Below are 26647 nucleotides of genomic sequence, written 5' to 3' on the forward strand. Positions count from 1 at the left end.
CAATTCATTGCAAAGTCCCTCTTTGCCATGCAAATGAACTGAATCCCCCAAAAACATTTCCACTGCATTTCAGCCCTGCCACAAAAGGACCAGCTGACATCATGTCAGTGACTCTCTCGTTAACCTCTCTGGGATAGGTGGAACGGTAGCGTCCCACCTGGCCAAAAGCCAGTGAAAATGCAGAGCGCCAAATTCAAATAAATTACTATAAAAATCTAACTCATGAAATCACACATGCAAGATACCAAATTAAAGCTACACTTGTTGTGAATCCAGCCAACATGTCAGATTTCAACAATGCTTTTCAGCGAAAGCAAACAATGCTATTATCTGAGGATAGCAGCCCAGTAAACAAAGAGAGAAAAGCATATTTCAACCCTGCAGGCGCGACACAAAACGCAGAAATAAAAATATAATTCATGCCTTACCTTTGACGAGCTTCTTTTTTTGGCACTCCAATATGGCCCATAAACATCACAAATGGTACTTTTGTTCGATTAATTCCATCGATATATATCCAAAATGTCCATTTATTTGGCGCGTTTGATCCAGAAAAACACCAGTTCCAACTTGCACAACGTGACTACAGAATATCTCAAAAGTTACCTGTAAGCTTTGTCCAAACTTTTCAAACTACTTTTGTAATACAACTTAAGGTATTTTTTAACGTAAATAATCGATAAAATTGAAGACAGGATGATCTGTGTTCAATACCGGAGGAAAACAATGTGTAGCATTCTTTCTGGTCATGCGCCTCTAACAAACAGTACACTTCACTGGAGCCTCATTCTGAACATGGCTACTTCTTCATTTCTCAAAGGAAAAACCTCAACCAATTTCTAAAGACTGTTGACATCCAGTGGAAGCGGTAGGAACTGCAAGAAGGTCCCTTAGAAATCTGGATTCCCAATGAAAACTCATTGAAAAGAGTGACCTAAAAAAAAGAAATCTGAATGGTTTGTCCTCTGGGTTTCGCCTGCTAAATAAGTTCTGTTATACTCACAGACATGATTCAAACAGTTTTAGAAACTTCAGAGTGTTTTCTATCCAAATCTACTAATAATATGCATATCTTATCTTCTGGGGATGAGTAGCTGGCAGTTGAATTTGGGCATGCTTTTCATCCAAACGTGAAAATGCTGCCCCCTATCCTAGAGAAGTTAACACAGGTGTGAATGTTGACGAGGACAAGACTGGAGATCACTCTGTCATGCTGATTGAGTTCGAATAACAGACTGGAAGCTTCAAAATGAGGGTGGTGTTTGGAATCATTGTTTTTCCTCTCAACCATGGTTACCTGCAAGGAAACACGTGCCATCATCATTGCTTTGCACAAAAAGGGCTTCACAGGCAAGGATATTGCTTCCAGTAAGATTGCCCCTAAATCAACCATTTATTGGATCATCAAGAACTTCAAGGAGAACGGTTCAATTGTTGTGAAGAAGGCTTCAGGGCGCCCAAGAAAGTCCAGCAAGCGCCAGGACCATCTCCTAAAGTTGATTCAGCTGTGGGATCGGGGCACCACCAGTACAGAGCTTGCTCAGGAATGGCAGCAGGCAGGTGTGAGTGCATCTGCACGCACAGTGAGGTGAAGACTTTTGGAGGATGGCCTGGTGTCAAGAAGGGCAGCAAAGAAGCCACTTCTCTCCAGGAAAAACATCAGGACAGACTGATATTCTGCAAAAGGTACAGGGATTGGAATGCTGAGGGCTGGGGTAAAGTCATTTTCTCTGAAACCCCTTTCCGATTGTTTGGGGCATCCGGAAAAAAGCTTGTCCGGAGAAGACATGGTGAGCGCTACCATCAGTCCTGTGTCATGCCAACAGTAAAGCATCCTGAGACCATTCATGTGTGGGGTTGCTTCTCAGCCAAATGAGTGGGCTCACTCACAATTTTGCCTAAGAACACAGCCATGAATAAAGAATGGTACCAACACATCCTCCGAGAGCAACTTCTCCCAACCATCCAGGAACAGTTTGGTGACGAACAATGCCTTTTCCAGCATGATGGAGCACCTTGCCATAAGGCAAAAGTGATAACTATGTGGCTCGGGGAACAAAACATCGATATTTTGGGTCCATGGCCAGGAAGCTCCCCAGACCTTAATGCCATTGAGAACTTGTGGTCAATCCTCAAGAGGCGGGTGGACAAACAAAAACCCACAAATTCTGACAAACTCCAAGCATTGATTATGCAAGAATGGGCTGCCGTCAGTCAGGATGTGGCCCAGAAGTTAATTGACAGCATGCCAGGGCGGATTGCAGAGGTCTTGAAAAAGAAGGGTCAACACTGCAAATATTGACTCTTTGCATCAACTTCATGTAATTGTCAGTAAAAGCCTTTGACACTTATGAAATGCTTGTAATTATACTTCAGTATTCCATAGTAACATTAGACAAAAATATCGAAAGACACTGAAGCAGCAAACTTTGGAAATTAATATTTGTGTCATTCTCAACTTTTGGCCACGAGTGTGTGTGTGTGTGTGTGTGTGTGTGTGTGTGTGTGTGTGTGTGTATAGCCTCGTTGTTATTATTATTTTATTGTGTTACTATTTCTTTTTTCTCTTTTCTACTTTTTAACTGCATCGTTGGGAAAGAACTCTTAAGTAAGCATTTCACAATAAAGTCTACAGCTGTTGTATTCGACGCATGTGACAAATAACATTTGATTTGAATATTGCATCGTCATGTTGTGAGTTATAGGCTAGATGCATTCTCTGGGGACTGAACAAACTGTATCTCTCTCCTGTGAGTTGTGTTGCATAGACGCTTGTGCTTGAAAGATGAAAAGATTCATTTGATTGCTCCTCAGTGAATCTCACATAGATACTTGTGCTTGAAGTTCAAGGAACAATATATTAGATTTTCCTCTCAGTGAATGACACTTTTTCATACTTTCTTGATGTTGCTGCCTTTCACAGTAAACATTGACTAACTGCATAATAAACTCAGATAGCTCCTTATCTGATGTGCTGGTTTGGAATGTAAACACTCTGTTATGCCTTCTACCCAGCTGTGATGGGATGGAATAAATCATTAGGCATTGGACTAGACTATTGGACTAGACTAGAGGTGAAATCCTATTGGACTAGACTAGAGGTGAAATCCTATTGGACTAGACTAGAGGTGAAATCCTATTGGACTAGACTAGAGGTGAAACCCTATTGGACTAGACTAGAGGTGAAACCCTATTGGACTAGAGGTGAAATCCTATTGGACTAGACTAGAGGTGAAACCCTATTGGACTAGAGGTGAAACCCTATTGGACTAGAGGTGAAACCCTATTGGACTAGAGGTGAAACCCTATTGGACTGGACCAGACTAGAGGTGAAACCCTATTGGACTGGACCAGACTAGAGGTGAAACCCTATTGGACTGGACCAGACTAGAGGCGAAACCCTATTGGACTGGACCAGACTAGAGGTGAAACCCTATTGGACTAGAGGTGAAACCCTATTGGACTAGAGGTGAAACCCTATTGGACTAGAGGTGAAACCCTATTGGACTAGAGGCGAAACCCTATTGGACTAGAGGCGAAACCCTATTGGACTAGAGGCGAAACCCTATTGGACTGGACCAGACTAGAGGCGAAACCCTATTGGACTGGACCAGACTAGAGGCGAAACCCTATTGGACTAGACCAGACTAGAGGTGAAAGCCTACTGGATTGGACCAGACTAGAGGTGAAACCCTATTGGACTGGACCAGACTAGAGGCGAAACCCTATTGGACTGGACTAGAGGTGAAACCCTATTGGACTGGACTAGAGGCGAAACCCTATTGGACTGGACCAGACTAGAGGCTGAAACCCTATTGGACTGGACCAGACTAGAGGCGAAACCCTATTGGACTGGACTAGAGGTGAAACCCTATTGGACTGGACTAGAGGCGAAACCCTATTGGACTGGACCAGACTAGAGGCGAAACCCTATTGGACTGGACCAGACTAGAGGCGAAACCCTATTGGACTGGACCAGACTAGAGGCGAAACCCTATTGGACTGGACCAGACTAGAGGCGAAACCCTATTGGACTGGACCAGACTAGAGGCGAAACCCTATTGGACTGGACCAGACTAGAGGCGAAACCCTATTGGACTGGACCAGACTAGAGGCGAAACCCTATTGGACTGGACCAGACTAGAGGCGAAACCCTATTGGACTGGACCAGACTAGAGGCGAAACCCTATTGGACTGGACCAGACTAGAGGCGAAACCCTATTGGACTGGACCAGACTAGAGGCGAAACCCTATTGGACTGGACCAGACTAGAGGCGAACGCCTATTGGACTAGACCAGACTAGAGGCGAAAGCCTATTGGACTAGACCAGACTAGAGGTGAAAGCCTATTGGACTGGACTAGAGGTGAAACCCTATTGGACTGGACTAGAGGTGAAACCCTATTGGACTGGACTAGAGGTGAAACCCTATTGGACTGGACTAGAGGTGAAACCCTATTGGACTGGACTAGAGGTGAAACCCTATTGGACTGGACTAGAGGTGAAACCCTATTGGACTGGACTAGAGGTGAAACCCTATTGGACTGGACTAGAGGTGAAACCCTATTGGACTGGACTAGAGGTGAAACCCTATTGGACTGGACTAGAGGTGAAACCCTATTGGACTACACTAGAGGTGAAACCCTATTGGACTACACTAGAGGTGAGCGGACCTTGTGCGGAACAGATACAGCATATTGATCAGAACGGTAAAGCCTGAACAGATACGGCATATTGATCAGAATGTTAAAGCCTCCTGGGTCAGGATGAGATGATTTATTTGACCTGATTGCGTCTTTAAGCTCTTCATACAGTATTGTCCTCCAAACACAGCCTGACTCCAGGGAACAGCAACACACTCTGTACTGTACAGTGAGTGAGTGAGAGAGACTTTTGACACTGAAACATTCTCATTTCATTTAAAACTCACCCCCCCTTAAAAAAAAACAAATATATTCTGTACTGCATACATGTACCATACTCACCTTTCCATCTACCACATGATACAAAACACCATCACAATACACAAAAACAATACCCTCTCCTACAACCGTATATCCAAAACATCTTCCCCAGCAATACAGACAGCCCCCCCAACACACCATATCTCCTCAAACATCTCCACACATTTGATCATTTTATAGAACTCAAACTCAACCCTAAGGCGCGCAGAGACCATCCCATTAAGCAATCGTAAAGGGTCTGTTATCCCCCCACCTTTGACCCTGTTTCTCCTTGTTAGCCAAATAGCTAACTTTGCCTGAGCAAACAGAAAATTCAACAAAACACATTTTGCTTTCTCCTTATTTGAATACCTGTATCCCATTATAAACATCCCAACAGCAAAAACCACCCCCAACCTCTCACACAGACATTCCAACAGAAACATTAATGGCATTAACCTGGTGCACACAGAAAACACATGAATCACAGTTTCTTTCATTTGACAGAAAGTACACCCCTGCCCAATTCCCGGATCAACCCGTGCCAACCAGCTGTTAGTGGCCAGGGCTCCATGAAGAACCCTCCACTGGAGGTCCCCTGACCTCTTTGGTACTGGGGGTTTGTAGAGCGCCCTCCATCTAAAACCCACCATACTCTCCACCCCACATACCCCCTGCCACTGATGTGCCTTCACTCCTGTTAGGCTCCTAATGTTCCTAACCTTAACGCAGAGGTTGTAGAGGGCTTTACCTCCCACCCCCTCAAACTCCCCCAGGCTCGGAGTGTTAAAATCTAACAAGTCCTCCAGACCCCCTTGCCAGTCTCCAGTCTCTGCCGTCACCTGCAGTGGCGGAAACATTGGTGGCCCCTCTCCCTTTGGCCTCTCAAACACCCCCCTTACCGGCTCAGACAGTGCCTCCTGGACCTCCTCCAGGAATCTCTCCAGCAGCTTAAGAGACTCCTGTTTGTTGCGCCAAGACCTCCGGGGTTTTCCACCCCTCCTCTCCCAGCAGTCTCAGGTCACCCAGCCTTTGTAAACCCCCTGCCATCAGTTGCCTCTGCAGGGTGGCAGACTGAACCGATCTCAAAGGGATGGCTGGGTTGTGGAAAATAGGCTCCTCCCACACCCACTGCCCGGGCTCCACACCCCCTTCTCGTGTGGGCCTTAGCAGCTGCCAGGCCCTCAGCATTGCAGAGTAAAACTCTGAGAGACCTGCTGTACTCAGCCTCTCCAGCTTCATGAGGAACAGCTGCCGGTCCAACCCTAATCCGCCAGCTCTCCTCAGCAGCGCGCATGCTGATTCCCTCCAGCCAACATCAGTATGGTACAGCAGTCTCTGCACCGCCTTTAGCCGGAAAGCAGCCATCCTGCTCTCCAGTTCGACCAGGCCCTGTCCTCCTTCGTGGACGGTCATGTACAACACTGCTGCCTTCAGCCAGTGATGTCCCGACCAAAAGAAGTCCACCAGCTTGCGTTGTAGGTCTACAAGCAGACCGGCGGGGGGGGGGGTTGAGGACAGCCAGTTTATGCCACAAGGAAGATGCCACCATGTTGTTAATTATCAGCACCCTCCCTCTATATGACACTTGGGACAGGAGCCACCTCCACCTGGCCAGTCTTGACACCACTGCCTGTGACAGCCCCTCCCAGTTCTTCCTGACCCACCTCTCCGAGCCCAGGTACACCCCCAACACTTTAAGCCCTTCACAACCCCACTGCAAACCCCCTGGAAGCAGAGGAGGAGCCCTATCCCTCCATGCTCCACATAACAGAGCTTTGCTCTTTCCCCAGTTTACCTTGGCTGATGAAGCTCCCTCGTACACCTTCAGACTGGTCTCTAGTGCCAGCATATCTTGACCATCCCTGACCATCACAGAAACATCATCCTCATATGCTGACACTGCTATTCCTGTCACCACATCCATGCCTGTCCAGCACACTCCCTGCAGTCTCCTGCGTAGCAGTCCTAAAAAAGGCTCAATGGCTAGTGTGTATAGCTGCCCAGATAGAGGGCATCCTTGTCTAATGCCCCGTCTCACCCAGCGGGCCTACTGAGCCCCCCTCCCACCTTAACCATACATGACGCCCCAGCATACAACAGCTTCACACAGGTCACAAAACTCTTCCCAAACACAGACATCACATTAAACAGATACTCATGATCCACTCTATCAAAAGCCTTCTCTTGATCTAAAGAGACCAGTCCAAAGTTCATATTAGAACCTCTCGACAAGTCCAACATGTCCCTAATTAAGAACAAGTTGTCCGTGATTGAGCGTCCCGGTACACAATATGTCTGGTCCTTGTGTATTATAGAGTCCAGATGGGACTTCAGTCTGTTAGAAAGGACCTTGGCAAATATCTTGTAGTCCGCACAGAGTAATGCCACAGGCCTCCAGTTCTTAAGTTCACACAAGTCCCCTTTTTTGGGCAGGAGAGTCAGAGCCGCCCGACGGCAGCTCATCGGCAACTCTCCTACCCCGACGCATTCACGCAACACGCAAAAGAAGTCCTGTCCAATTGTTCCCCAGAATTTTTTGTAAAACTCCACTGGAAGTCCATCGACCCCCGGTGCACGACCGGGGGACATCTGGGTTACGGCCTCTGCCAGTTCATGTGACAACAGAGGAATGTCCATTTCATCCCTCTGTGCCCGAGAGAGCTTAGGGAGTCCTGCGAACAAGACCTGAGCACACATAGGATCACACATTTCTGCCCTATACAATTCAGTATAAAACTCCACAGTCCGCTCCCGCATCTCCCCCACCACAGAGGTCACCCGCCCATCAGACAGCCGTAGACAATGCATACCCTTGGCTTCACTGCTCTGTCTTTCCAAACCAAAGAAGGAGGAGCTGGGAGCATCCATCTCCTTGAGCATGGAGAACCTAGCTCTTACAAGTGCTCCCTCTGCTTTAACCTGGAAAGAACTACCCAGGTCCCTACGTAATTCGGCTAAATTAGCCTGGAGGCCTACATTGCCTTGCCCCACCATCTCTACCTCCATCTCACTAATACACCGCTCGAGTTCCCCCAATACTCTCCTAGCCTCTGAGGATGAGAGCTGTGTACTGTTGACAGAAAAGCAGAATTTGCACTTTCCCCACATCCCACCATTGACTCAGACTCATACTCCTCTCTTCGCTGCCCCCACCTTTCCCAAAAATTCTGGAAACCTGAGCAAAAAGTGCCATCTTGTAAGAGCTTTACATTGAACTTCCAATAAGATACCTGCCGGGGCCCTGGTGAAATAGACAGCCGAGCCATGGTTATGTGGTGATCCGAAAACCCCACTGGGAGAATGGCAGCGCCCAGCAGCCTATTGCTCTGATTCCTGGACATGTAAAACCCCACTGGGAGAATGGTAGTGCCCAACAGCCTATTGCTCTGATTCCTGGACATGTAAAACCCCACTGGGAGAATGGTAGTGCCCAACAGCCTATTGCTCTGATTCCTGGACATGTAAAACCCCACTGGGAGAATGGCAGCGCCCAGCAGCCTATTGCTCTGATTCCTGGACATGTAAAACCCCACTGGGAGAATGGTAGCGCCCAGCAGCCTATTGCTCTGATTCCTGGACATGTAAAACCCCACTGGGAGAATGGTAGCGCCCAACAGCCTATTGCTCTGATTCCTGGACATGTAAAACCCCACTGGGAGAATGGTAGTGCCCAACAGCCTATTGCTCTGATTCCTGGACATGTAAAACCCCACTGGGAGAATGGTAGTGCCCAACAGCCTATTGCTCTGATTCCTGGACATGTAAAACCCCACTGGGAGAATGGCAGTGCCCAACAGCCTATTGCTCTGATTCCTGGACATGTAAAACCCCACTGGGAGAATGGCAGCGCCCAACAGCCTATTGCTCTGATTCCTGGACATGTAAAACCCCACTGGGAGAATGGTAGCGCCCAGCAGCCTATTGCTCTGATTCCTGGACATGTAAAAACGATCAAGTCGGGCTGCACTCACCCTAGCCCCAAAGACCTTCACCCTTGTATACTGTCTTGTGTTGGGATGTTTAGTTCTCCAAACATCTACTAGGTCAAACTGATTAATGATGTCCCTTAACACTCCCACTGACACTGAATGAGGCTCTTCCCCATTTCTGTCTTTTGTAAAATCCATTGTACAGTTCCAGTCACCTCCGATCACCAGTGTCTCCTCAGGCGCTACTTGTGAGAGTTCCTGTCTAAGACTCCCAAATAGAACCCCTCTTTCTCTCCCTGTGTTAGGCGCATACACATTTATAAAGACAAAACCCATGTTGTTAATTTCTGCTTTAACAACAAGCAACCTACCCCTACACACCTCCTTTGAGGAGCAAATTTTTACAGACAGACCCGGTGCAAAAAGGACTGCCACCCCTGCACTAAGATTTGTCCCATGGCTCAACACACTTGCCCCTTTCCACCAGAGCCCCCAATCGACTTCATTCAACACATCACTATGCGTCTCCTGCAGAAACAACACCTGTACTTTTTTTTGTTTTACATATTCACCCAACACACTCCTCTTTCCTGCATCTCTGGCGCCATTTATATTGAGCGATCCTACCCGAAGAGTCTCCATAAGAAGCTGGAGAAAAGCCAGCAGAGAAATAGACCAATAGCAAAGCTCAAAAAGCCCCAGTGTCAGAAAGAAATTAAACATTTAAACAGTGTCTGAAGGTAAACCTTTACGCACTGTTGTGACCCACTTCCTCAACCTAAACCGTTTCTTGGGTGAGAGGACACCATGCCCCTCATTTCTCATAGCATGTTGTACTGATCTTACAAACTTTCTAGGATCAGGAAAAAAAGCCTCAAGATTAACTTTTTTTCCCTTAGTCTCATTCAGGAACCTTGTCAGTTCTCTCAACGTGTACTTAGACCCCTCTGGTTGACTGGCTGTCAGCTCCGGGCCAATTGAAGAGGAGTCTGAAAAAAATAACTCCTCATCCTCTTCCTCAGACTCACTTTCCTCCTCATCTCTATCTCCCACCCTGACCACCTGCCCTTTCTCTCTGGTTAGGGCCTCACCCACAGCAACAGGCAACATTTCCATGGTGCCTTTGTCCACACCCTTTTTCCTTTTCCGCTTGACACCCTCCTCCTCCCCCCCTAATCTCTTACACTTCCCCACTATACTCTCCTCATCCACTAGAATAACCTGACTAGACCCAGTATCATCTACACCACCCTCCATAGCATGACTAGGGCCAGCCTCAGCTACCCCACCATCCATAGCCTGACTAGACTCAGCCTCTGCTATACCACCATCCATAGCCTGCCTAGACCCAGCACCCTCTACACCACCTTCCATAGCATAACTAGGCCCAGCCTCAGCTACCCCACCATCTCTAGCCTGACTAGACCCAGCCTCTGCTTCCCCACCATCTCTAGCCTGACTAGACCCAGCCTCCACTACCCCACCATCTCTAGCCTGATTAAACTCAGCTTCAGCTACCCCACCATCTCTAGCCTGACTAGGCCCAGCCTCTGCTGTCTGCATCTCTTTACCCCTTGCACTTTGACCTCGATTTCCCCCACTGGCGCTTGTACCCTCACCTTGTCTACGGCCTTTATGTGGGCACGCAAAGCTCTTGTGCCCCAAATCCCCACATTCAAAACATCGTAGACTATCTGTGCTGGCAAAACCTGCATAGAGCCCCTCCCCATGCCTCACTTTAAAATGCACATTTAGCTGTTGCTCGTTGTTGTTCAGAAACATAAACACTTGCCTCCGGAACGAAACAACGTGCTTAACGGCATCTGCCTGAAACCCTGCTGACAGTACACGGAAACCGCTAGCAAACTTACCAAAACGACTCAGCTCTTTCCTGATTTGATCATCCGTAATAAACGGAGGCAAATTTGCCACTACCACTCTTGTTGAAGGGGTAGAGAGAGGTGAAATTGACACCAACACATCCCTTACAAATATTCCGCTAGCAATTAGCCTACCAACCAAATTAGCCCTTTTCATGAACACAACCACAGCTTTGTTCATTCTAGAAGCAGAATGTATAAATTCAGCTCCTACCTGTTCACCGACCGCGAGCAGAACCTCCTCCACCTTAACGCCGTTCTCAGGAACACACCTGAATCCGTGTGCTGTGTCTCCTCCGCGCTAGGCTGAGAAGCCATTGCGCACACCACACCTTCCAAACCCCAGGAAAGTTACTCTCCTCTTCCACCCTAAAAAAATCCACACAAAACACTCAACCTCCAAAAACACCCAACACACACACACACACACACACACACACACACACACACACACACACACACACACACACACACACACACACACACACACACACACACACACACACACACAGAGACAGACACACAGAGACAGACACACAGAGAGAGTCATGTTCCGCCTAAAGCAGAGTTATTACCCGGGCCAGTTAGAGACTTGCAAGCTGACTGTAGGTGTATTATTTATGCAGAATGTTATGAAAATGATTAGTCAGCTAAAAATTACTTGTTGTCATATAATGAAAGTTGCCAGAGCACAAGGTGGGTGGCTCTATCAAAATGAACTGATTGAGATAGAAAGAATATAATAACTTTGCCTACAGTGCGTTTCCTTTGTGCTGTATCACAGAGGAGATATCTGGGTTTGCTGTGTTCCTGCTCTGTAGCAGAACTGTTGCTGAGGCTGGGCTGGACTTGGGCTGCAGTGTTTGCTGGGAGTAGGCTGAGGCCATTCCTCTCAGGTGGTAGGTAACATATTTGGCCCCAGGCCTTTCTCTCTGATGTGGAATATTGCTCCTTTATTCCACCACATCCCACAGCAAATTTCCCAGGGAACGCTTCAAAAGCCAGCAGAGGTAGACAGCATGAAAGCTGCAAATGAAACAGGCGAGGGTCCCCTTGGTGTGGAGGGAAATGTGCTGTAAAAATGTTGGATGGGATCCAGAGAGTTGGAACTAAGTTTTTTAGTTCCATAGTCAGTCCCTCGCCTTTGGCTGTGCCTCTGTTGTTTATATCCTGCACCAGCCTGCCCTGGCCGTAGACACATCCCAATACCTCTCCTCTTTCAAAGCTGCACAGGAACACGGCATGGCCGACAGGAAAAAAACACTAGCTACAACATCTTTCATGTTCAGGCAGAACAATGCAGGGGTCCAGTGTTAGTAGTGGTGGAGTGGGCGGTCAAGCACGGTTTCCTAGTGCTGGTTTCCTAGTGCTTTCCTACACACTGAGGAAGAGCACACACTGAGGAAGAGGAAGAGCACACACTGAGGAAGAGGAAGAGCACACACTGAGGAAGAGGAAGCGCACACACTGAGGAAGAGCACACACTGAGGAAGAGCACACACTGAGGAAGAGGAAGAGCACACACTGAGGAAGAGGAAGAGCACACACTGGGGAAGAGGAAGAGCACACACTGAGGAAGAGCACACACTGAGGAAGAGCACACACTTACACTGAGGAAGAGCTCTCTTATGCCAGAGGAGGTACTTTTCAGAAATCTAATATCTGTACTATATAACAATGAGGACATTAGGCTTATTCAGTTTAATCTTCTTGAGTACTTGCTTTGAAGTGAACCTACAGCCACCGGCTTTCTCTAAACATCCCAGCCCCTGCCTTCGTTTCCAGAGAGCGGTGAGTTCTGTGAGTGATGCCCAGAATGGACGGCTCTGTGTAGGCGGCACTTTCATGGCTGTCTGAGTGTCACAGAGGAGTGAACCTCTGAGTGAAGCTTCCCTCCTACACACACAAACACACCACTGAGATGGCAGGGACACATGGTCAATGGAGAGGTTTTTTAAAAGGTTGAGCAGCGCAGACGGACCTCAGCTTGCTCCCTAAGGCTTTAAAGTCTGCTACTGACACGCTCCTAACATCATTCTATGACTGTCACTATTATAGAACAACTATGGTGAGGGTCATTTCAATGAAACTGTGCCCTTAGCTAGTACTGAAATGACTCAGTCAATTAATCATAGGTAATACATGTCATTTGAAAATGTCAAAGTTCATTCCTAGCCCTCTGCATGTCAGTTTGAGGGTTTGAGTTTCAGGCATATCCTCTGCATGGTGTAATTAACAGACAGGCTGGTTTGTCAGTAAGACATCTTCAATTTCAGCCCTAAGCAACTCTGATCCCACAGCCACCTCTTCTCCTGAACTCAGCATCCTCTTTACACTATCTGCTATGAATAGGAAAGAACCACAAATAACCTAACAAGTGAAAAGTGCCTGATAGAGATGTAATACACCGTTTTATCCTTAAACCTACGTAAAGAAGGGCCTCCTAGTGGAGCTACTAACATGTCTGTCTCAGCGGGCTGCAGACATTGTACCATCCTCACACAGACTTCTTGCTCATGAATCTACCGTAAATAGCTGAGGATTACCTTATCAAGAATGTTGTGTGAGCAGCACGCCCATATAAACTGGCAGTAAACTGATTAGGCATAGCTACCTCTGTGATGAATGAAACACTCTCACAACCACTTGTAAACACAAACAGACCCATTTGTTCTTGACTTGATCACCCCTCAGCCCCCAATGTCAGAGAGCATTTTGTCAGTTCATTTATTATTGAAGTATTATTGAACAAGGCTCTGGAGATTCTACAGCTGGTAATTGGGTTATATTGACTTCAGGAGCAGTGAACCTATACAGTGACTTGTCTGAATCTGATATCAGGAGATGGGAGGAGCTGTGTTACGCCTCAGTACTTCATTTGTAATTATGTCATTATTTGTTTACACAGCCCCTGGGAATACTATGTTTTTATCGAAGGGGACGTTAATTAATTATAGAATAGCACATTAATTGATAAATTTCCTCTGTTCTAATAAACCTTATTATATAGAGAAAGCCCCTATGGCCTTCTTGGAACATAGATTTCCCATAATCCCCCTTCCTGCTGAAGTTTCCAGGCGGTTTGCCCATTACGCTCACTACACTCTGTGTAACAGTGTGACCTGGGCATTCCATAACTGCCTCAGATTCCTGCTTTATCCTCAGGGAGCAACCACCTAGGTGCCCTCAAACTGGAATGGAATGCACTATGAGTAGCTGTACTTGAGGCCAGATATTGGGAGAGCCTGGTTACATTTGAGCCAGTTTGCTTCAGCAGGAAAAAAATCCTGCAGCAACAGGAAATGTGAATTATGTGGATTATAATATATTTTCTGTAGAGGTTGATGCATTTTTTGTTAGGGCAAATCAAGTCTGACATTTTAAAGTGGAAATTACAAACTTTAGAAGTCTTTTTAAACATTGAATACGCTATACGTTTGCATTTCCTGCTCGGAAGGAAAATTATCAGCAACGAAAGAGAGCTCAAATTAAGATACTACATCTGTAGATAAGAGAAGCTGGTTGATTTTCATGTTATGCCAGTGAACTCAAACGGATTGTATTTCTTACAAAAACAGTTCCTGGCTGTAACAATGTGATGATGTCATGAGGAAACGTGTGGTGTAATTTGGAAAGCATGGGTGTTCTTTGCTGAGTGAGTGTGTTATCTAATGGATGTAAATATGCTGAAGTTTTTGTCTGGAGGTCAGGACACCCCATGTGTGTGTGTGTGTGTAGGGGTTTGTGTGTGTGTATGTGAGAGAGCGAGAGAGAGAAAGATAGATAAAGAGAGAGTGGATATTTGATCATGAGAAAGCTCATCTGCGGTAGCTCTGGTATCTCTGCTCTGGGTCTTTGTGTTGGAGGTCATGTGGAGGTGGAAAAGTTATTTGTCGTATAACATGTCCTCTTATGAAACAAGACATGCCAGCCCCAGGGACAGTGTCAGACAAAGTGTTACTTGAGTGGCTGCTACAAAAAGTCCTGCCTGTTAACATAGCTGTAATTGCATTGGCTGTGACAGGTCGTGTGGCAGGAAGTTGTCGTTTCCTCTCTGAGAACCCATCCCTTAAGTTAACCCTGGCTCCCTTTAATGCAGATCCACTACAGAGGAATGGTGGTGGTGGTGAGATACTAGCATGACCGCTCATGTCTATGTCATTGATTTCCTTCTGTGCTGCCTCCCCTGCAGGACAGAGTCCCGGGGCATGTCCAAGCCACCGCCACCGGTCAGTCAGAGGCCCCCCAGCATGGTCAGCCAGACTTCCAAGGCAGTGACCTCATCAACAGTGGACGCCACCTCAGGGTCAAAGGTGAGAAAACGCCTCTCTTTTATGAGCATGTGTTGTTTACTCAGTGCGTTTCATTTATTTGGATCTATCCCACACCAGTGTTGCAGTGTAAAGCGTTTGAATTGATATTGTTTCTAAGGGTACTGGGAGAATGTTAATGCTCATGCTGGAGAATTGGTTTAATCTCCTCCAGAACACTCTCTCATTTTGATTACTGGCTGTAGACTGTAATAGGTTAGTGATTTTCTTCAAGCCCAGTGAAACTCAATTAAACCTCCACAGTGGTTGGCCATGGATTCACTATGTGCATACTGTGCATATAAAAGGCTTTACTCAAAGGGTTTAGTAAAGGAACAGTATTAGAAGATGAAACAGCCGCTATTGTATGTTTTGAAGGCACAGGTGGGGAAGTGACACTCCATCGAATGGCCTTGTCCCCTTCTTATAAGGATCATACTTCCACAGAGGGCAGTGAGGCTGTCTTCCAGACCCTGTGGTCTCCTCTGCTCTGCCACTGACATGGCTGTGGTCTATCTTCAGGACATTGGCAGTCCAGTACTCACATGAGACCCAGCTGCCCATCTGTAAAGTGATTTAGTGGCTCTTCCTTGACCCTTCCCAGGCCACATACACCTGACTGCCAGCCTCCCCTCCCTTCTTCCCCCGTGGCCCAGCTCTGCCAGGCTGAGAGGGGTGGCCATGCTGGGTGGCATGACAGGGCTATCTGCCAACTCACTATCGTCTCCAGTCTGACTGACGGGTGTTGACGTTAGTGAGTGTTGAGGCAGCACACGCCTGCCTGCCTGGCTAGCTGTAAAATGACCTCCTGGCTGTCTCAGTAATGCTTCAGACCTGTGAGTGAGAGACAACATTGTGTCAGCATAATATGAGCTGTCTCAAACCAATCAATCCCCAGTCAACCTATCAACACAATCATAGTAACACAACACTCTTCAGCTACACACAGCTCCCAAACACATGCACTGACTTGACTGGGACTCTAAGCACTGCAGTAGGCGTATAAGTATTCCTATAGAACAGTGCCTCTACGGTTGTGAAAGTAGCTCTCCTAAGATTGTTGTACCTGTGTTAGAAGCAGCACCTCATCAGACCTCATGTCAACGTGTTGTCTGCTATCAGAGGTGCCAGTCATTTCAAGCAGAGTGGCAGACAGGGCATTATTGATGACCACTTGCTCATTCTCAATGGTAAGCACAGTATGGATTTGCTTTAAAATTCACTGTCTATGTATACAATAAGGGGAACGTTGAGTTTCCAATCACAGTACAGTGAATATGTGACTACACAATGCTTTCTAATATCTGCTAAACTGAAATAAGGCTGTTCTCTTGACGGTTCTCCTGACAAACGCTGTGTAGATTTCCTAATGCTCTGCATGCTTGGCTGGCCGTACAGTAGTTTCAGTAATTAGTGCATGTTTTTGCCAGCTGTGGAGGAGGAAATGGCATATAATGATCCCCTGCAATGGAAACCTAACTCAACTGTTGCTAGGGTGCAATCTGATTTGGCTCAGTTGAACATTCATCTGAAATCATCTGTGAGATTCAGAGGGAGAAAACCAGTGGGCCTTGAAAGAATGATACTGTGCCTCATCAAATCTTAATGTATGACTATAATACTGTATTCCCATTTGGGTGAAGTGTGCTTGCTTGTCAAATGAGGTGCTGAAATTAGAAGGTAAAGCTAAATCAAATGAGAAAAAGAGAGAAACACAAAGGAGAAAGTTAATAACTAAAATGACTAACTTCAAACATTTGTGGGCCCCAGTCTCAAAATCAAAATGTTGTTCTTAATCTAATCATCAAACATGCAGTAACACCTAATGATCTCTGTAAACATGGGACTGAATGGTCATACAGTAATACCTAATGATCTCTGTAAACATGGGACTGAATGGTCATACAGTAACACCTAATGATCTCTGTAAACATGGTACTGAATGGTCATACAGTAACACCTAATGATCTCTGTAAACATGGGACTGAATGGTCATACAGTAACACCTAATGATCTCTGTAAACATGGGACTGAATGGTCATACAGTAACACCTAATGATCTCTGTAAACATGGGACTGAATGGTCATACAGTAATACCTAATGATCTCTATAAACATGGGACTGAATGGTCATACAGTAACACCTAATGATCTCTGTAAACATGGGACTGAATGGTCATTCAGTAACACCTAATGATCTCTGTAAACATGGGACTGAATGGTCATACAGTAACACCTAATGATCTCTATAAACATGGGACTGAATGGTCATACAGTAACACCTAATGATCTCTGTAAACATGGGACTGAATGGTCATACAGTAACACCTAATGATCTCTGTAAACATGGGACTGAATGGTCATACAGTAACACCTAATGATCTCTGTAACATGGGACTGAATGGTCATACAGTAATACCTAATGATCTCTGTAAACATGGGACTGAATGGTCATACAGTAACACCTAATGATCTCTGTAAACATGGGACTGAATGGTCATACAGTAACACCTAATGATCTCTGTAAACATGGGACTGAATGGTCATACAGTAATACCTAATGATCTCTGTAAACATGGGACTGAATGGTCATACAGTAACACCTAATGATCTCTATAAACATGGGACTGAATGGTCATACAGTAACACCTAATGATCTCTGTAAACATGGTACTGAATGGTCATACAGTAACACCTAATGATCTCTGTAACATGGGACTGAATGGTCATACAGTAATACCTAATGATCTCTGTAAACATGGGACTGAATGGTCATACAGTAACACCTAATGATCTCTGTAAACATGGGACTGAATGGTCATACAGTAACACCTAATGATCTCTGTAAACATGGGACTGAATGGTCATACAGTAACACCTAATGATCTCTGTAACATGGGACTGAATGGTCATACAGTAATACCTAATGATCTCTGTAAACATGGGACTGAATGGTCATACAGTAATACCTAATGATCTCTGTAAACATGGGACTGAATGGTCATACAGTAACACCTAATGATCTCTGTAAACATGGTACTGAATGGTCATACAGTAATACCTAATGATCTCTGTAAACATGGGACTGAATGGTCATACAGTAATACCTATTGATCTCTATAAACATGGGACTGAATGGTCATACAGTAACACCTAATGATCTCTGTAAACATGGGACTGAATGGTCATACAGTAACACCTAATGATCTCTGTAACATGGGACTGAATGGTCATACAGTAATACCTAATGATCTCTGTAAACATGGGACTGAATGGTCATACAGTAACACCTAATGATCTCTGTAAACATGGGACTGAATGGTCATACAATAACACCTAATGATCTCTGTAAACATGGGACTGAATGGTCATACAGTAACACCTAATGATCTCTGTAAACATGGGACTGAATGGTCATACAGTAATACCTAATGATCTCTGTAAACATGGGACTGAATGGTCATACAGTAATACCTAATGATCTCTGTAAACATGGGACTGAATGGTCATACAGTAATACCTAATGATCTCTGTAAACATGGGACTGAATGGTCATACAGTAACACCTAATGATCTCTATAAACATGGGACTGAATGGTCATATTGTTTTGATACATGCTCCTGTTTAACCAGCTCCTGTTCCTACTGGTTGTGTCTGTAATACCACATTTATTTCACACAGCTCCTTACCACTGAGCCCCCTGGGCAGCTAATAGCAGATGTTGTTTGTAAACCAGTATATAAAGGAAACCCCGTTCATAACCAACGTGTTTGTTTTTCCAGCCGCAGGGCTCTAGGAGTAGTGGCAAGGTACACAGCTTCGGCAAGAGGGACCAAGCCATCAAGAGGAACCCCAATATCCCTGTGGTGGTCAGGGGATGGCTCTACAAACAGGTGAGCCCTCCACATCACCCCACCTCAGTCACTGTAGCTACTGTATGGTTCAGAGGAATCTCCATAGTTATGGCTAAGAGTATAACTCAATGACTGTAGCTACTGTATGGTTCAGAGGAACCTCCATAGTAATGGCTAAGAGTATAACTCAATGACTGTAGCTACTGTATGGTTCAGAGGAATCTCCATAGTAATGGCTAAGAGTACAGCTCAATGACTGTAGCTACTGTATGGTTCAGAGGAATCTCCATAGTAATGGCTAAGAGTACAGCTCAATGACTGTAGCTACTGTATGGTTCAGAGGAACCTCCATAGTTATGGCTAAGAGTATAACTCAATGACTGTAGCTACTGTATGGTTCAGAGGAACCTCCATAGTAATGGCTAAGAGTATAACTCAATGACTGTAGCTACTGTATGGTGCAGAGGAACCTCCATAGTAATGGCTAAGAGTATAACTCAATGACTGTAGCTACTGTATGGTTCAGAGGAACCTCCATAGTAATGGCTAAGAGTACAGCTCAATGACTGTAGCTACTGTATGGTTCAGAGGAATCTCCATAGTAATGGCTAAGAGTATAACTCAATGACTGTAGCTACTGTATGGTTCAGAGGAACCTCCATAGTTATGGCTAAGAGTATAACTTAATGACTGTAGCTACTGTATGGTTCAGAGGAATCTCCATAGTAATGGCTAAGAGTATAACTCAATGACTGTAGCTACTGTATGGTTCAGAGGAATCTCCATAGTAATGGCTAAGAGTACAGCTCAATGACTGTAGCTACTGTATGGTTCAGAGGAATCTCCATAGTTATGGCTAAGAGTATAACTCAATGACTGTAGCTACTGTATGGTTCAGAGGAATCTCCATAGTTATGGCTAAGAGTACAACTCAATGACTGTAGCTACTGTATGGTTCAGAGGAACCTCCATAGTAATGGCTAAGAGTATAACTCAATGACTGTAGCTACTGTATGGTTCAGAGGAATCTCCATAGTTATGGCTAAGAGTATAACTCAATGACTGTAGCTACTGTATGGTTCAGAGGAATCTCCATAGTTATGGCTACTCAATGACTGTAGCTATAGCTAAGGGCAGTGTGTTGTGGTCTAGTGGTAAACTGTCCTCCACTCTAACGGTAACACACATACATCTCACGTCGATATTACATCTCTGTCATATTATGTCATGTCATTTACAGTGGCCTTCCACTTAATGCATAATTCAGGCTACGTAATGATGAGAGTCCAGGTCTATGAGAATGTACTACAGTATTAATGACTGTGACCTTGTGGACTCTGGCTGAGTAAACAGGGAACGACAGTCATCATTTCTCATTATGAACCCCTTCTATGGATCTCTATTTACCGAGAGGACGGAGGGACGGAGGGAGCATGAGAGAGATGTCTCTTTAGGGGTGAGGTATAAGAGGACCACACCCAGGGTGATGGTCTCCTGTTGACTGATGCCCCCTGGTGCGGGTGGCACGGGGGTGTAACACCCCTGAGGCAGGCCAGAGGGGGTAAGATTTAAGACCCTGACATGGTAACACGTCATCGACTCATAAGCAGTGTTTAGACAGACAGACAATGGATTGATGGTTGCAGAACACTAATGAATCATTCATAACAGGATTCTGATTATTCCCCAGCTATGGTTTTTAATTAGAATGTGCATTAGAATGTGATGTTGTATTGCTGAGAGGGCTTTACATTCCATGTTGTGTTTCCCCCTCCAGGACAGCTCTGGAATGAGACTGTGGAAGAGGAAGTGGTTTGTGTTGTCCGACTACTGCTTGTTTTATTACAAAGGTGAGTCACACAGGCACACCGGGCCAGGGTTTAATTGAGACTAATTAAAATAGTCGCAGGGTGAATTGATTTGGTTATGAAATCCAAGCCAGTCCTCTTAATTCCAAGTCGTCTGCCTCTCAGTGGAGCTAAACCTTTCAATCAGAGAGACATGACTGCAATTAGAAAAGGTTCTGTTCTGTCACAGGCTATTCTCTCTCCTCTTCTGTCTCTTTCTATCTCTATTTCCCTCTTTCTTTCACCTCTCCGCCATTCATCACACTGAGCTAGAGATAAGCCTCCAGTCCTGCTGCCTGCACCACAGCGGATCCTTGAATCATCCTTGAATTATGTCTCTCCAATTACATTTCCCACAGTCACGAATCACCATGCAGGAACATAATGGTGCATTGATGAAGCAGTTATATCATGCTATTTATAAACAGGTAGAATCATTCAAGTAGTCAAGGCAGTGGGCCAGCGGTGAGGTGTGTGTGGTGGGTTGTTGTGTATTGTGTGATAATGATCACCTGCTTGTGTGTGTGTGTGTGTGTGTGTATCCCTCTAGACAGCAGAGAGGAGACGGTTTTGGGGAGCATCCCCCTGCCCAGTTATGTCATCGCCCCTGTGGAGCCTGATGACCACATCAGCCGCAAGTATGCCTTCAAGGTAAGACTAGAGGGCAAGGGTGGGAACTAGCTCGTCACCGAATGGAAAATACTGTTACCAGCTACCTCACAGTCTAACCAAGCTGCATGAATTGAGAAACAGACTGGATATATGGAGGTTTTCAACTGTGAAGGAAATGCTAACTAACAGGCATTAGATAAAGTTGCTTCACCTTGGTTACAGAGTTAGACAGTCACACAGCCAGGGGCCTGTGTGGGCAAGCCAGACAACGTGGGCAGTGCTCCCTCTGATTAGTGTCAGACTGGTGGGCTGTTATAACACTCCATTCTTACCACATCAGTCTGGATCCTTTCTTTAAAAGCACAGAGATTCATCTAAAAACCTACACAATCTGGACTAAGACTGGCTCTTCCTAATGTCTGCTTTGGCCCTGCCTGGCGTGCTATGTCGCTTTGACCTGTGAGCTTTCAGTGTGGGCCTTTCATGCAAACCCATTTAATTCACAAGAACACTAAGTGGGAAATGTGACTTCATACTTACCTGTACCTCTCATCTGCTATTTCATAACACGCATGCACCAAACACTTGAGGCCTGTAGGTCTCAATAATGTACAGTTATTCAGGGAGTATCAGCCCCAGTAGGTATCTTATCCTGGTCTGAGGTACAGTATCTGTCACTTTAAAGGTCTGTTTGGTAGTGGTGTTACTGTGCTGCTCTGCTCTCTGGCCCCTGTCCTGTACTGTCAGTCAGTCAGCAGGCCCCTGTCATCACCAGTAGAGCTTTAGGATAGCAGCACTCTGAACCCCCACCACAGTCCTCCAAGCCCCTCTCCTCTCCACACTCCTCCAAACCCCTCTCCTCTCCACACTCCTCCAAACCCCTCTCCTCTCCACACTCCTCCAAACCCCTCTCCTCTCCACACTCCTCCAAGCCCCTCTCCTCTCCACACTCCTCCAAGCCCCTCTCCTCTCCACACTCCTCCAAACCCCTCTCCTCTCCACACTCCTCCAAGCCCCTCTCCTCTCCACACTCCTCCAAGCCCCTCTCCCCTCCACACTCCTCCAAGCCCCTCTCCTCTCCACACTCCTCCAAGCCCCTCTCCTCTCCACATTCCTCCAAGCCCCTCTCCTCTCCACACTCCTCCAAGCCCCTCTCCTCTCCACACTCCTCCAAGCCCCTCTCCTCTCCACACTCCTCCAAGCCCCTCTCCTCTCCACACTCCTCCAAGCCCCTCTCCTCTCCACACTCCTCCAAACCCCTCTCCTCTCCACACTCCTCCCAGCCCCTCTCCTCTCCACACTCCTCCAAGCCCCTCTCCTCTCCACACTCCTCCAAGCCCCTCTCCTCTCCACACTCCTCCAAGCCCCTCTCCTCTCCACACTCCTCCAAGCCCCTCTCCTCTCCACACTCCTCCAAGCCCCTCTCCTCTCCACACTCCTCCAAGCCCCTCCAAGCCCCTCTCCTCTCCACACTCCTCCAAACCCCTCTCCTCTCCACACTCCTCCAAACCCCTCTCCTCTCCACACTCCTCCAAGCCCCTCTCCTCTCCACACTCCTCCAAGCCCCTCTCCTCTCCACACTCCTCCAAGCCCCTCTCCTCTCCACACTCCTCCAAGCCCCTCTCCTCTCCACACTCCTCCAAGCCCCTCTCCTCTCCACACTCCTCCAAGCCCCTCTCCTCTCCACACTCCTCCAAGCCCCTCTCCTCTCCACACTCCTCCAAGCAGTTCTCTCCACACTCCTCCAAGCCTCTCTCCTCTCCACACTCCTCCAAGCCCCTCTCCTCTCCACACTCCTCCAAGCAGTTCTCCTCTCCACACTCCTCCAAGCAGTTCTCCTCTCCACACTCCTACAAGCAGTTCTCCTCTCCACACTCCTACAAGCAGTTCTCCTCTCCACACCACACTCTGTTCCTCTTTCTCTGTGCCTACATGGGAACATCATTATCTCTCTACTCAGTAGGGCTGTGGGGGAATAAACACAAACACTCTGAATTCCTCTGCTGTTTGATTGTATCTGGTCCAGGGATGTTTCCTATTGCAGACATACAGTAGAACATACAGTAGAACATACAGTAGAACATAGGAAACCAGTTTGTTCATGCCTTATTAACTAGTCATGTTGACAAACACGTGGAGTACGTTTACATCCACCCTCATAATTCGATATTAAACTGATTATGTCAATAGTCATGTAAATGCCTTTCTCTGCTTATCTTAATCGGCGTAAGGTCATAATCGAAGTAAGCATACACCTGGTTTTCTGAGCAATCTTTTGAATTATTAGGACGTGTAAACACTTAATTGGCGTTCCAGCAGTGTATTTGATCTGCGCGGGCCAGAACCAGCACCAGCCGAGCGAGCCTCCCTCTTTAGCTCGAGTGAAGTGAGTATACAACAACTGATTGTAGGAGTCTTAGAGGTAGTTTACAAACTGTATATGTCCCAACTCATGTGTCCATGTAAACAGGATTATTAGGGAAATCCTTCTTCTTGCATTGCATGTAAACATTTTAATCAAACTATTACATTAATCTGACTATCCACAGTAATCACATTATTGTGTACTTGTAACCACACTCGTTGCTGTATTGTTTCTTGCCTCAGTTGGCAGCAGGGAAAAGGATCCTCCCTGAGGGTAGTGGGGGGTAATAGACTATTTTTCACATTTCAGTCAGTGTGTATGACAGACAGAGTAGACGGTAAGAATGGGTTTCTCTGCTGGGTCAGAGTGTTCACAATATCCATCTCCATATCTTTCTCAGTGAGAGCAAAAGACCCTTTATGAAGAACAATTCAGGGTGAATGTTTGATGTGCTAGTTTGACGGCGTTCAATTGCAGTCCTTTCATAATGTATCCGTTGTGCTTGGCTTTTTGTTCCTCCTGGGTGTATGTACTGTATGTGTGTGTGCACGTGTGTCTGTGTGTGTGTTTGTGGTGCAAGCCTGGGTATTACTCCTGCAGCTCACATTACATACAATTGAAGCTATTTTCTAGCGTCTTCTCTCTCTCTCTCCCTGCCTCTCTCTCTCTCCCTGCCTCTCTCTCTCTCCCTGCCTCTCTCTTCCTGCCTCTCTCTTCCTGCCTCTCTCTTCATACCTCTCTCTTCCTGCCTCTCTCTCCGTCCGCTTCTCTCTCTCTCTCTTCCTGCCTCTCTCTTCCTGCCTCTCTCTTCCTGCCTCTTTCTTCCTGCCTCTCTCTTCCTGCCTCTCTCTCCCTGCCTCTCTCTTCCTGCCGCTCTCTCCGTCCGCCGCTCTCTCTGCCCGGGGAGGGAATGTATTTCACGGTTAGGTGAGAGGTTCCTGCTCTCAATACTGTTCTGCTAATTATCCAGTGCATGTATTTAAGAGGTCTCTGTTCCTCTCAGCTTTCTCTCTCGCTCTGGGTAATCACATATTCCAGACCAGGATCTTTCATTAGACAGGACCCAAGCTGTTCAGTTAACTGTTAACTGTCTCAACAGAAAACTTAAACTGCCTATTGGATGAAGGTTAATTCTTGTCTGCTGTTCTTGTCTTGTTGTTTGTCGACTGTCTTGTGTAAGCTGTTTGTTGTTGTGATTTGAGAGATCTGTGGTATCTCAATGTTTTGTGAGAATGCAGTTGGGAAGTCATTAGAGTTAATGCAGACAACTACCAGTTAATAACCTATAAAAAATGCATGAGGCACTAAAGAGCAGAGTTTCCCATCCTATCCTAGCCTTACCCCCGGTTCTAGCAGCCTATGGCCAACTACAGTGGGGAGAACAAGTATTTGATACACTGCCGATTTTGCAGGTTTTCCTACTTACAAAGCATGTAGAGGTCTGTCATTTTTATCATAGGTACACTTCAACTGTGAGAGACGGAATCTAAAACAAAAATCCAGAAAATCACATTGTATGATTTTTAAGTAATTCATTTGCATTTTATTGCATGACATAAGTATTTGATCACCTACCAACCAGTAAGAATTCCGGCTCTCACAGACCTGTTAGTTTTTCTTTAAGAAGCCCTCCTGTTCTCTACTCATTACCTGTATTAACTGCATCTGTTTGAACTCGTTACCTGTATAAAAGACACCTGTCCACACACTCAATCAAACAGACTCCAACCTCTCCACAATGGCCAAGACCAGAGAGCTGTGTAAGGACATCAGGGATAAATTGTAGACCTGTACAAGGCTGGGATGGGCTACAGGACAATAGCCAAGCAGCTTGGTGAGAAGGCAACAACTGTTGGCACAATTATTAGAAAATGGAAGAAGTTCAAGATGACGGTCAATCACCCTCGGTCTGGGGCTCCATGCAAGATCTCACCTCGTGGGGCATCAATGATCATGAGGAATGTGAGGGATCAGCCCAGAACTACACGGCAGGACCTGGTCAATGACCTGAAGAGAGCTGGGACCACAGTCTCAAAGAAAACCATTAGTAACACACTACGCCGTCATGGATTAAAATCCTGCAGCGCACGCAAGGTCCCCCTGCTCAAGCCAGCGCATGTCCAGGCCCGTCTGAAGTTTGCCAATGACCATCTGGATGATCCAGAGGAGGAATGGGAGAAGGTCATGTGGTCTGATGAGACAAAAATAGAGCTTTTTGCTCTAAACTCCACTCGCCGTGTTTGGAGGAATAGAAGGATGAGTACAACCCCAAGAACACCATCCCAACCGTGAAGCATGGAGGTGGAAACATCATTCTTTGGGGATGCTTTTCTGCAAAGGGGACAGGACGACTGCACCGTATTGAGGGGAGGATGGATGGGGCCATGTATCGCGAGATCTTGACCAACAACCTCCTTCCCTCAGTAAGAGCATTGAAGATGGGTCGTGGCTGGGTCTTCCAGCATGACAACGACCCGAAACACACAGCCAGGGCAACTAAGGAGTGGCTCCGTAAGAAGCATCTCAAGGTCCTGGAGTGGCCTAGCCAGTCTCCAGACCTGAACCCAATAGAAAATCTTTGGAGGGAGCCGAAAGTCCGTATTGCCCAGCGACAGCCCCGAAACCTGAAGGATCTGGAGAAGGTCTGTATGGAGGAGTGGGCCAAAATCCCTGCTGCAGTGTGTGCAAACCTGGTCAAGAACTACAGGAAACGTATGATCTCTGTAATTGCAAACTAAGGTTTCTGTACCAAATATTCAGTTCTGCTTTTCTGATGTATCAAATACTTATGTCATGCAATAAAATGCAAATTAATTACTTAAAAATCATACAATGTGATTTTCTGGATTTTTGTTTTAGATTCCTTCTCTCACAGTTGAAGTGTACCTATGATAAAAATTACAG

General features: G+C 46.2%; 1 protein-coding gene across 15 annotated transcripts in view; it reads left to right on the top strand.

Annotated features, from left to right (window-relative positions):
* The window catches only part of plekha7b (pleckstrin homology domain containing, family A member 7b), a 173839-nt gene that overhangs the window by 87308 nt on the left and 59884 nt on the right, over positions 1 to 26647 (top strand). For all 15 annotated transcript variants that reach the window (XM_071380878.1, XM_071380877.1, XM_071380884.1 and 12 more), the window contains 4 exons: positions 14947 to 15067; positions 18848 to 18958; positions 20697 to 20769; positions 21317 to 21417. In XM_071380878.1, the coding sequence (XP_071236979.1) occupies positions 14947 to 15067; positions 18848 to 18958; positions 20697 to 20769; positions 21317 to 21417 (406 nt within the window). The remainder of the gene's footprint in view (positions 1 to 14946; positions 15068 to 18847; positions 18959 to 20696; positions 20770 to 21316; positions 21418 to 26647) is intronic.

Source organism: Salvelinus alpinus, chromosome 33 (genome assembly GCF_045679555.1).
Source record: "Salvelinus alpinus chromosome 33, SLU_Salpinus.1, whole genome shotgun sequence".
Lineage (NCBI taxonomy): Eukaryota > Metazoa > Chordata > Actinopteri > Salmoniformes > Salmonidae > Salvelinus > Salvelinus alpinus.